Source organism: Neltuma alba, unplaced genomic scaffold, assembly GCF_004799145.2.
Source record: "Neltuma alba isolate B1F8T4 unplaced genomic scaffold, ASM479914v2 tig00013542_pilon, whole genome shotgun sequence".
NCBI classification, from domain to species: domain Eukaryota; kingdom Viridiplantae; phylum Streptophyta; class Magnoliopsida; order Fabales; family Fabaceae; genus Neltuma; species Neltuma alba.
Window position 1 is genome coordinate 45,158 of NW_021637751.1, and position 12,421 is coordinate 57,578.

The 12,421-nt window shown below is 33.6% G+C and overlaps 2 protein-coding genes across 2 annotated transcripts; one reads left to right on the top strand and one right to left on the bottom strand.

The window, feature by feature from the left end:
• Positions 1-1,364: 1,364 nt before the first annotated feature.
• LOC114738138 (uncharacterized) lies at positions 1,365-4,295 on the top strand. The gene is made up of 2 exons (XM_028926154.1): positions 1,365-2,852; positions 3,182-4,295. The coding sequence occupies exons 1-2, from the start codon at positions 1,365-1,367 to the stop codon at positions 3,731-3,733; spliced, it is 2,040 nt and encodes a 679-aa protein (XP_028781987.1). The 3' UTR covers positions 3,734-4,295.
• Positions 4,296-6,194: 1,899 nt separating this feature from the next.
• LOC114738139 (uncharacterized) lies at positions 6,195-9,872 on the bottom strand. The gene is made up of 3 exons (XM_028926155.1): positions 9,805-9,872; positions 7,624-8,088; positions 6,195-6,472 (listed from the first exon to the last, which is right to left on the bottom strand). Exons 2-3 carry the CDS (start codon positions 8,068-8,070, stop codon positions 6,323-6,325), a joined length of 597 nt encoding a protein of 198 aa, XP_028781988.1. The 5' UTR covers positions 8,071-8,088; positions 9,805-9,872; the 3' UTR covers positions 6,195-6,322.
• Positions 9,873-12,421: the final 2,549 nt, after the last annotated feature.

Below are 12,421 nucleotides of genomic sequence, written 5' to 3' on the forward strand. Positions count from 1 at the left end.
GATTTGATCATCCAGCTACTATTCTTACTCAAGATTAGTCATCCTTTCATATATTTAAGATCATCACCCAGGAATTGATGGGAAAGGAAAAACAGTTGAGGGTGTTTTCTTGAACCAAAGTGATCGTCTTAATGAGAGTTGATAGAGACTAAATAGTACAACTTGTCTATTTTTACATTCAGTACTATTGACTCTCTTTTGTTCTGCTCTGCCTGTTGATGTTGGATAAGTTTAACTTCTCTCAAATAGTTAACTTTTTGAAGAAAATTTTCCACATTATATGCTTATATATATATAATACTTATAAAAACTCTAAGAATTATAGTATTTAATATAGTTATGAAAAATATAATTCATTTCTCAATTTTCATGCAATACACCACCCATCGTAGTTGACATTATAGGTAGTGTTGGCGACTCTGAAAGGACTAACTATATAATATTTTGGCTGCTGAGAAAAGTCAGATTGAAGTGCTGCAAAATATAGAAACTGAGACAGACTCTCCAACAGCACAGCCAATTGATGGAGACCATTATATTATACAAGATTTTTTTTTTTTTTCAGTCTCATATTATTCAATATAAACCACTCTATAAGATCCTCGGAAGAGAATCAATTCTCATCTCAATAATTAAATTTCTGAGAAAGAGAGAGCTCTTTGACCAATTTGGGTGCCATCAAATTCTAATGGCCAATAAATCAAATCCATGCAAGCCATGTGCAATCTACAGAATGTCACAACGTGTTCTTTTCCAATCCAAATCAAGAGGCTGATAAAAATATTTGACGAAGGATGAACTGGGGAATCAAATCAGCACCAATTTAATGATTTTAATATAAAACGAGACTACTGAGAACAATATGTGCAAACATGGATGGCCCAAACGCTAACATCACGAGCACTTCGGTAAAATTAGGTAACCAGAGATAATGTCAAACCAACACATATTTCACTCAAACCGGCTATTAATTTATGTTAACGTGTCTTTTTATGATTAATCTTAATTCGATTCTATAAACTTGACTCTATCAAAGAATATTCCTTGTTAATATTAAGAATTGGCATCACACAGTTGGCTCAGCCTTGTTTAAATTTCATCATCTGCGGTGCAGACAAAACAGTTTAAAACAAGAAAAATGAGAACCCACTGCAAAACAACAAATCATACAAACCAAGGAGGAGGAATCTTTCTGTTTGCTGGGGTTTCCAGCTTTTCTCCTCTTCTTTCCATGAAATTATCATATGAGAAAAACAAAGCGCAAAATATTTTCATTTCTTCCTTTGCTGGAAATCCGCAGTAAAGGAAAAAGAAATTTTGAGTCCAACTCTTTGCTTGTTCATCTTGTTGGGCCTCTTTTGAACATGGTGCAGAGAAAGGTGACGAGCAAGGCCTTAATCCACGCCGATAATGGTGAATTTGATAAGCACTTGGAACACTTGCAGCAGTCTTCTCACCACCAGGATGGCGTAACCAGTGGAGATGAGACGAATAAGTCAAGATCAATTCAGCTTTCTGATTTAGAGGCTTTCCAATCATCACCTTCAAGACGAAGCTTTTCCAAACCCGGAAAGCCATCACCTTCTCATGTTCCAATCACTGCCAAATCTCAAAAAACGCAGCAGCCACTGATGAGAACAGACACGTCAATTCATTACATGAAGCCCACCATCAGTTCAGGTGCAAAGGAGCTCTTTCCAGCGAGCCTTTCCAACTCTCAAGCTGATTATGATTATAAGGATCAAAAGGAAAAGCTTTCTAGTAATTGGAAGGCCAGCGTTGTTCCTGGTAAGCAACCTGCAAAAACTTTGACAAGACCATCAAGTTTGAGGAACTCTCTGTCTCCTAAACGCCCCATGACTGATCCTCGTGTTACAGAGTCACAGAGAACTTCAGTTATGAAGGATTGTCCGTATACATTTTGCTCTCTTAATGGTCATTGCCATACTCCTTTGCCTCGAATGAAGAGCTTCTTGTCAGAAAGGAGAAGTCTTTTTAAGGCCGAGAAGACCATGAAGCAGGAAGAACTAAGCCTTCAAAGATTGAAGGTGCCCTTCATCACCAAAGTCTTTGACACTGAGCAGATTGTTATTGATGGCAATTCTGCAGGTGATGACGCAGAAGTAGATTTCTTTATTGAAATCTATGCTAACGTAAAGGAACATGAATCAAAACCAGCAGCAACAGGTCATGGACATGAAACAGGAAAACTAGAATCCTCTGAAGAGCTTCAGGATCAAGAAGTTATCAAGTTTATAATTGAGGAGAATAGCTTGGCTGCAAGAGGGGATAATGTCAAGCATATTACCACAAATATGTCTGACGAGTCCCCTGAGCTTGAATCAAATTCCAAGAAATATTTCAAGAAATACTATGATGATCCTGCAACTAAGGCAGATACCATGCTAAGCATTCATCAGGAACATAACGAAGAATCTGCAAGTGAAAGCCACCCACCTAGCTGTTCTCATAAAGGTACGAGTATGGAAATCTGCTACAAAGGGATTAGATTTAATGATTGGGAACAGTTGGGAAGCAGTGAAATAGATGATTGTGATTTTGAAGCTACTGATACAGAGTGGAAGGAGGAACAATTTTGCACGTCAAAACTTGAAGAGAGAGTTGTTTTAGCTGAAGAGGAAACAGAGTTCAGGCTTGAGTCTTCATCAGAGAGTTTACTAGAGGCATCTGTAAAATCAGATAAAATTGTTAGCACTAGAAGGCTCGAAAAGATAGAATACTTAGTTGAAGAAGCATCCCAAGAAGCCAAAGCAAAAGAATGTGCTTGTTTTGAAGCACAACCTCTTGACACTGTTTTGGACCAGGAGCCACAATTGAAAGCACAGAGACTCGTTCTTTAATAGAGGAAGCATTTCAGAATTTGACAAATGCAGAAGAAAATGGCGGAGAAAATGAAACATCTCTAGATAATGGTGTCAGCTGTGTCGCAAATGTACTTGATGTTGGACAGAAGCCTATATTTGTAAAAGATAGTACACCTATGTCACTGAGTGACCAAATCTATAATGCTTCTGAAGAAGAACGTAAGCTAAATCATGTTGGAAAAGCAATAGGCAAAGGAAGCAAGAATCCGGAGATGAAAAATACGGAAATCTATCAAGATTTTGCCAAACAAGTTGAGAGTAGTGATTATCGAAGGCAAGGTCATGAGATAAGTTAGTTACATAAGATTGATGATACCGATGAAGGCAAAGACTCAAGTCCAGAGACTGATGATGGAAGCACTAGCCAAGCGACACATATTCTAATGAAAGATGTGCAAAGTGAAAATATCTTTACTGCTCAAGACAAGGAAATGTTGGAAGCAATTGAGAGTGGAGCTAATAAGTTGCAGGGCACAAGCTGCACGGGCACTGAAGAGGAGAAAAGAAGCAAGAATTGGAGAGGAGAAATGAAGCACAAGATACCTGTCAAGGATGATGAGCAACTGAGGAAGTTCGACCAACGAATGCCAAACTTCTTGCCCTTGATCCCAAATCCAGAACGAGAAAAGGTTATTCTCAAACATCAGATAATGGATGAAAGAAAAATTGCAGAGCAATGGATGCTTGACCATGCACTTAGGCAAGCAGTCACCAAACTTGCTCCGGTGAGGAAAAGTAAGGTGGCACTGCTGGTTGAAGCGTTTGAAGCAGTAATGCCAATTACCCAAAAGGAAAAACCATTGAAAAAAGGTTCAGCCTTTGCTCATGGAAGAACTATCCATGCTTGAAACCAGTGGGTGTTTCTGAGGTAAAGACAGATACATTTTCTCATTCTAATCTTTTGCTAAACAAAAAGAATAAAATAACTGTTTGATGCATTTAGTAACTGACTCTCCAATATAAACTTAACCTCACATATTCTTACTGATTTAAATGATTTCCTTGATTATTAGCACTGGGTGCTAGTTCCAATTTTGAAAGAGGCAAGCTTTCATTGTAAAGCTCTTCGGCAAAACTATTTTCCGTCTGCAGTAGAATGGACAGTAGAGATTGAACAAGCAGCAGGTGTGAAAGGAACAAGCCTCCACTGATTTGAAATCATTCAACAGGGTACACAAACTGGAAGTTTGAAGGCAATACCTGTTCAGCGAAGCCCCTGCGTTAATATGGCAATGAGGTCCCTAGCCCCTTTCAATTCCCCTAGCTTCACTTTGTTCTATTCTTCAATATGTTTTTCAATCTATTCTTTTATTTTATATTTTTCGATCTTTGATCACCCACTAATGTTTTTGGTCCAAAAAAAATACTCGTTAAATCAAATGCAACTCCCAGACGGGGGAATTTTTTTTTTTTTGGTAATTTATAGTTGCTATTTATCTCTAATTTTAAGTTGGCCAAAAAAATTTTATCTCTAATTTTAAATTGGCCAAAAAATTCGTCTCGTTTAAGTATTCCTTATTTGCCAAATTTCTTTGGCATGTGCGCAGTTCAGTCAAAATTTTATTTGTAATAACTATGCATCATACCAATTGATGAAAAACTCCTATCATTTTCTTCCATAGTCAAATTTTCTTTATTGTTCCTTTGGAGTAACAAGTTAGATATAGTTTTTTTTTCCCCTACGGTAACAATAAATTAACAACCTCATAAAAAAAAACGATAAATTAACAAAAACTTCTGTCCAAAAATAAAAGACATACAATAAATTAACAAACTGTTAGTTGAGATAGTAAACGGTCTCACCCCCATAAAGAAGAAAGCAATAAATTCATTTATTGAAAAGATTTTACCCTTAACCCTCTCAACCAACAAAATTTAATCTCAAGCCAAATTGACTTAAAGATACTTTAAGTTATACAAAAAAAAAATACAAAAACCATTAATGTTAGAACTTCGAGAGAGAAAAAACTTCTGCTGAGAAAAAAAAAAACTCTTGAAACTTTAATTTTTATAGGAATAATCCTCTAAATTTTAAAAGAAACCTCGCATCATGTTTTATTCCATAAGCGAGATAGCAAACAATTTAAAATTAGAGAAACTTTATTTGCTTAAAATTTAAAGAGAAGTTTATATTTATATGCTCATCATTGAAAAATTGGAAAAGTAGTGTATAATTTTTCCATAAAGGTTGAAGAAATTGCTTGTATTTCTCCTTAATTTTCCTTCGCACGCACAATTGAGACTCCATTGCAAAGTACCAAGTAATGTACTACTTTCAGTCCTTAATATAAGAGCTAATTTGATTTCTAATTTGGTCTTAAATAAAACTCTAATCTACTTTGTTTCCAATATTTATCTATTTTACATTCGAGTAATTCCTATAGCAGTTGCATGTGTTAAGAAATTAGCATCAATAAGTAAGTCAAACATACAAAATTAATAAGAGTATTTTAGGGATATATTTACTACAAATAATTAACTTAACTAACTTCCTTCATTTTTCCAAATTAGTCAACTAGATTTTATATTAAAAACCAGAAGTAGTACAAGATTTATTGTCAATGTGGAATAACTCAGATTTATAAGAATATGAGATAAATATATGAAAAAAATTTTATCTCAACTTTTGTAATATACTTGTAAGTAATTTCAATAATAAACGTCCGATTAGCATATGAGCCTCTCATATCTGCAACTGAATTGATATTTAGCCATTTGCAACTCATCTTTCAGCAAGATTTTATAGAACTTAAACTGTCATTAAATTAATCTTCTGGAATTTTGCAATTTCCACAATCCTTTTTTGTCATTTGCCAAAATATTATAGATATCCATCCGTGATAGACAAAATATTTGTTACAGAGTTCACTCGATATATTGAATTATTGATATATCGATGATTCATTCTTGGGGCTGGGATTTTCTTAAAGCATGCAAATGCTCCCTAACATTCGGCTTATAGGACAACACAATTCTCCAAATTCTTAGAAAAATAACGGATGCACATTCCATCCTCATCGTCTCTGCTTTGGGTCTTGGGTATCACAAACAGGCGCACAAGACCACAACACCAGAAGCTTTTTCATGGCTATAATAACTCCAAATCACAATATAATCCCTATTCCTAATGCAAGAAAGTTATACGGCTTTAAAGCATGGGCAAGTAATTAAAACAAACATACAGACATAATAAGTATACTTTTCTAAGTTATCAATACAAGTACAACACAAACATCCTCCATCACACTCCGCTGAACATAAAAGGAAAGAATAGAGCAGACTAAAAATTGTACTTTAACAAGGATCATAGGTCATGTAAAGACGTTCCTCGCATAAATTATTCCTGATAACTGGAAGGGACAATATAGCTTTAGAAGAAAATAACCTACTAATAAAGAAGAGTTTACTTACACGTATTGCTAGTCCAAATAAAGTTTTCAATCATTGTTATAACGCACATTATAGTGACGCGCCAGACATTGGGCAGTTCCGTCCATAACGCTCTCTATCATCCTGTACTTCTTATAATGCCCTTTAAGCGTGTCTTCCTGGTGCTTTGCAAGCTTTTCCTCTTCTTGTAGTTGTACCTGCAAAAAAGAACAAGTTTAAGAATAAGCTAACCCATAAGAGTATTATAAACCTATTGGCAATCTTAAAAAGCTAAAAGCCAGCAAGATAAGACGGTCTTCCAAATGAATGGACATATTTTCAAAAGAGCGATAACCAATGTGACATGTTATTTATCTTTGGACACTTATCTATTTCTTACACTCTAAACACAAGCTTCTTCCGAACGTGCATGCTCTTCTCAGTCATATTCCTCATTGAAAGAGAAGAAACAACACCTCGGCATCATATGATTTAGAAGAAAAGTATCCTTTACTGAACCCCAATAGTCAACCCAGAAAACAAAGCAGCTAAAGCAAACACTGAATGTTAAAAATAAAATATAGTGATAACGAAGTTGCATGAGGGGGGGAAAAAATTTATCCGTTTCCTTGTTTACCTCAGGTAATATGATTCTGCGTGGTTAAAATAATATACTAGGTAATCAAACAAGTAAAGCAGTAATCCCTTCCAGCAAATTCTCAAAGAACAAATGCAACAAGGTTGAAGGCACCTCTTTGAGGTTAAAATATGTTATTCATTACATGAGAATTGGGGGATAACCGGGGAGTTGTTAGGAACTTGGAGCTGGTTAAGTAAATTGGAAGGAGACCATCCAACCTCCGTTAGTACAAATAGGGGAAGGTTAGACATGTGACGGATGAAAATTAAGCAGTATTTTGATATTCTGTTTTCTTGAGGCTAGCCATGGATAATCATCCCTGAATTTTTACCGTTTCTTATTTTGAAACAGAAACCTAAAATCAGTATGTTTAAAGTCTATGGTGGCAGCCCATAAGAATCACATCTTATCTTATACCATCAACACTAGCAGCTCTCACTATCACTAGTCACACTACTGAAAATAATTCCTGAACCTGCTTCATTGGAACAAAAATAATGAAATAAATTCACCAATTTAAGGATAATTATTAAAAAGGAAAAGTTTAGGGATAAAACCAATCTTTGAAAGTCAATGATAAAAGTGAATTTAAGTAATAACCGAATAAAAAATTGCCCTTCCTCTGACAATTGCAGCAACTGGCAGGTTAGTAATAAAAATAACAAGATTGACTAAAATTCAATTGATTACTAAAATAAATACATAATAAGTACAAGAGGGAAAACTTACTTGGTGCAAGTAAGCAGCTTCAGCAGCATGTTTGCGAGTAAGCTCCTTCAGTTCCTCTGCCACCTCAAAGTCAGGATCACCTGGCTCCAACCAACGACAGGTTAACTTTCTACGAGGATTTTTAGGGCGATCATCAAACATTTCTGCTTTTGCAGGAAATGCCCTTACAGGCCTTGGTTTCCCACATATCATGAAAGGATATTGCTCAATCATTGATATAACTTCCTTGGCCTTCTTTTCATTATCCAATTCTATTAGTGCACACTGTGGCACATTCATTGGTTCAAGGTAGTTGGGAATGAGCTTGACATTTTTTACATTTGCAAACTGATCAAAAGCAGTTCTCAACACGGATTCAGTGACCGAAGGAGAAAGGTTGTCAAGGTACATTGTTCGTTTGACCTTCTTTTCAAATGCAGCATAGTCATCCTCTGCTGTAGATCCCATGTAATACAGTGACCAAACCTGACAATTAAACAGAATGACCAAGTTAATAATTAGGGCAAATACTAACTTAAAAACTAGATGAAAATAGAATAAGTTCTGGAGCGCAACAAAATGACCTCCCCCTCAGTAGCATAGGTCACTCGTCCATAAGCAAGCCATTAAAAATATAAGCCACATACCAGATATAGGAGAACTTAAATGTCTTTCATAAGCAAAAATAGTGGAGACATGATAATATGGAATTTTAATTACCTTAATTTAAACTATGGAAATCCTCTAAAACAGAAAATATAAAAGACAAGCATTTATTGTTATATCACAACTGAGCAAAGGATGAAAAGATGAAACACCAATAGTCCGAAACTAGCTCTTTCAACCAACCCAAGTCACCCAACGATTCCAATGTAGAAAATTCACATTGATTTTCTGCATTCCTATAATAAAAAAATATATACGTATCTAAAATATACTCTTCTGGTCCTATTTATAAGGCAGAGAAAAGATATTTTTTTGTCCTATTTATTGGGCACTGAGAAAACTTTTTATATGAATGTACAATTTTACCCTTCATTTATTATTGTATGGACTTTATTTATGTAAAGTATAATGTATATTAAATAGGGATAAAATTAAAAAGTTGTTGAATTTTAAATGAGTTAATGAGGTTTAAGATTCTTCTTGATCTATGTAAAACATGTTAGAAGTGATCTATAAATAGGACCAGAGGAGTACCAATTACCAAATAGATGATGTCGTATGTGTCTTATTTCTATCATTTGCTCAATTGACAGGGTTACAAGTAAATTTTAATGATACACTAAATGGAGATAGTCATTGGAACATGGTCCTTCCTAATAAGTGTTGGCTTTCCCATGACAAACAATAAGAATATTACAGACATGGCTGAAGAACCCCCCGGGAAGGGGGCGAGTTCAAAACACGGGAGACATGGATGTTGGTAGCTGGAATTTACTAAGTTACCACTGACTCATCGGATTCACAATAACTGAATGACATTGATGACCAACCCAGTCACTACCAACATTATATATATATATATATATATATATCCTTTACCCAATTGAATTTAGTTCCATTTTTAGCTAGGTCCAAATTAGAAACCACAGCTTACTTGCTGATACATTCATACAATCTATTCTGAGAAATGAAGATGACACATACTATACTATATTATTTCCTTCCTAACCACAGTCCTGGGGCTTTATTCATACCCACTTACAGACAGGGCAACCAACTTCTACTAGAGAGTACAGTCTCGAATGGATGAATAATGAAGCCAAAGGGAGGAGGGAATGGAGAATTTAAGAAATTAATAAGAAATAAAAGAATAATGAAAAACGCTCAATAATCTTCCAAAATCCTCCAAAGTCATCGTTACTTGATATTGATCATTTACCATCACTTTCCCTTGGTTCTCTCCCTTTCAGATTTCCTTTTCGTTAGATTCCTTCCCTTCCTGTTTTCCTCTCAACTTATATGCATAGCCTTACACAGTCACAAAATTTCATGATAGATTTCTAAGGGCAATCACGAAATTCCGTTGTGGGACCTTTAATAGAACAAATCATGCAAACTTGACGAATGCACCCGAAAACGGGGGAAATACAGCTCGCTAAAGAGAATGAACAAGCGATGGTGCACAAGCGGGAAAAAAAAACGAAGGAGATAACAGAAGAGGGCCATACGAGTGCAGAAAATGTCACCGAAACTCACCTGAAGTGGAATAAAGGACGGAGGACACGAGTGAAATTTCGGTTCAGCACAGCCACCACCCGCGTCGCTCCTCTCGGAAATTTCGACTTATAATACGGTAAGCTACGCTGTGGCAGGGTGGGATCGGCCTAGCGTCCTAATATAAATTATTAAAAGTTAAAATTTGAATATACTAAGAAAATATTAAATTTCATTAACTCTTATTTAAAATTAATAACTTTCTAATTTATCCATATTTATATACTGCTTTCAGTCCTTATACAAGAGTTTGTTTAACTTTTATTTTAGTTATAAATATAAAATTTTAATTCACTTTGTTTCTCTCGTATTTATTTATTTTTTTCAAAATAATCCTTGTAATAATAGTAGTTCTAATCAATACATTTAATTTATTACTAATAATTACCCTAACTAATTTTTTTAATCTATTCAAATTAATTAACTAGCTCTTATATTAAGAACCGGAAATAGTATATTATACATCATATAAACAAAATCAATACAATAATAAATAAAAAATAAAGTTACACAACAATATAAAAATTCTTTTAGTGGCACATAAATAGGACAATAATAATGTCTTTTTCTCATCTTTATAAACAGGATAAGAGAGTATTAATTAAAATGATAATCTATATTTGGTCCCCTCAATTTTGAAATAGATTTCATTTTAATCCATTATCTTTATTAGTAGTTTGGGTTAAATGCCATGTTTATTCTTAAATTATTCACACATAAGCATTAGATATAAACTTTCAAGGAGTACAAAAAGATGTTTGGTTAAGTCAAAAATACTTTTAAAAAATATTTTTATGTAAATTAAGACAAAATTATTATCACATACTTATTTTATATACCATAAAATTATTTTTAAAATTATAGTTTGATTTTAAGGATACAATATTATTTTTCAAATTGAAAATAGTTGCAAAGTTATCCTTATCACTAAGGGAGAAAAGGCAAACATAAATATGTATATATGCCAATACTATATAGTCAAGTATGTTTATAATATAGTCTTTAATAATAATAGTAGTTCTAATCAATATAATTAATTAGCAAAAATATTTAAAAAAACACATATCTGTTATAATAAAACTAAGTTAACTAGTTTTTTAATCTATTCAAATTAGTCAACTAATTTTTTATAATCCTGCGATCCTAAATATAAGACCCTTTTTGTAGTATAAATTACATTATAAAATGGGTCTTATATTTAGGACCAGAGGAGTATTAAAAGCCGGAGATAGTAAGTTTGTTTTTATATACTTTTGAGAGCAGTGTTGCACTCCTTAATAATTTAAGATACCCAACAATTCTGCTGAAAGAATAGTTTAATAGCAAAAGTGCATTTCAAGTTTTATGTTAATCTTTTTAGCTTTTAAAAACACAATAAAAATTTTCATGATTATTAATACTCTTTTGATTGACTTTCAAGTTTTAACATGTTTCATAGAAAAAATCTTAAATTTTATTAACTCTCGTTTAAAATCCAACAACTTTTTACTTTACATGTATTTAATATATACTACCTTCGATTCTTAATATAAGGCCTTATTTGACTTTTATTTTGGTCTTAAATATAAGACCTCAATCCACTTTGTCTCTTATATTTATGTATTTTTCTTAGATAGTCCTTCTAACAATAGTAGTTCCTACCAATACACTTGATTAATGAGGATATTTTAAAAAAGACAATATTTGTTACGAATAATTAACTTAACTTCTTTTTTAATTTCTTCAAATTAGTCAATTAACTCTTATAATTAGGACCGGAGGTAGTATTATACTATTTCATATAAACTAAGTCAATACAATAAAAATGAAAAGTAAAATTATACTTCTCTGGTACTAAATATAAAACCATTTTTGTGGCGTAAAATTACACCACAAAAGGAGTCTTTATATTTAGTTTTACACTATAAAAAGGATTTTATATTTAGAATTAGAGGATCCATATAAAAATTTTTTCTCAGTGTTCTATAAAGAACCAAAAAAAAAAATCTTTTTTGTCTACTTTATAAATATAACAGAAGAGTATCATGCTATGCAACACTTAAAATCAATGCCTCGCTCGCCCCCCGCCCCCAAATTAAATCCCTACAGAGAAACCCACGAGCTCCATTTAGCCTCTCGAGGTACAAATCAAAGACCAAACAACTCCAACGTAGCAATCTCCAACTTCACGTGGGTTCCAAGTAAAAGAGAAAACCAACGGATGAAACTAGAAGAGAATGAGGGTAGATTGGAGAGGAGGCCTTACCTTGATGCTTTAAGAATATTTAAATGTCTCAAAATAAGCACAAATTTATGCAAAACTCAATCCTTGGCCCAACTCCCTCATTCTCTCTTTTTTTCTCCTTTTTTTTTTTGTGGTTATTGTTCACCTCTAATTTAAATAATATTCGACCATCCATCGTAACAAATGATACAAAGAGCTCCAAAGTGATGCTCCTTCTGTTACTTACTTTGAATAAAGGGAAAAATGAAAAAGAAAAGGGGGGGGGGAATACTTTGAAGAAAGCTTCTAAAATTTGACAGATTTTTCTTCTAGTATTTTGCTTTTTTAATTTTCTTTCCATCCAAAAATGCTGTGTTAAAAGGCAGGATATAATAA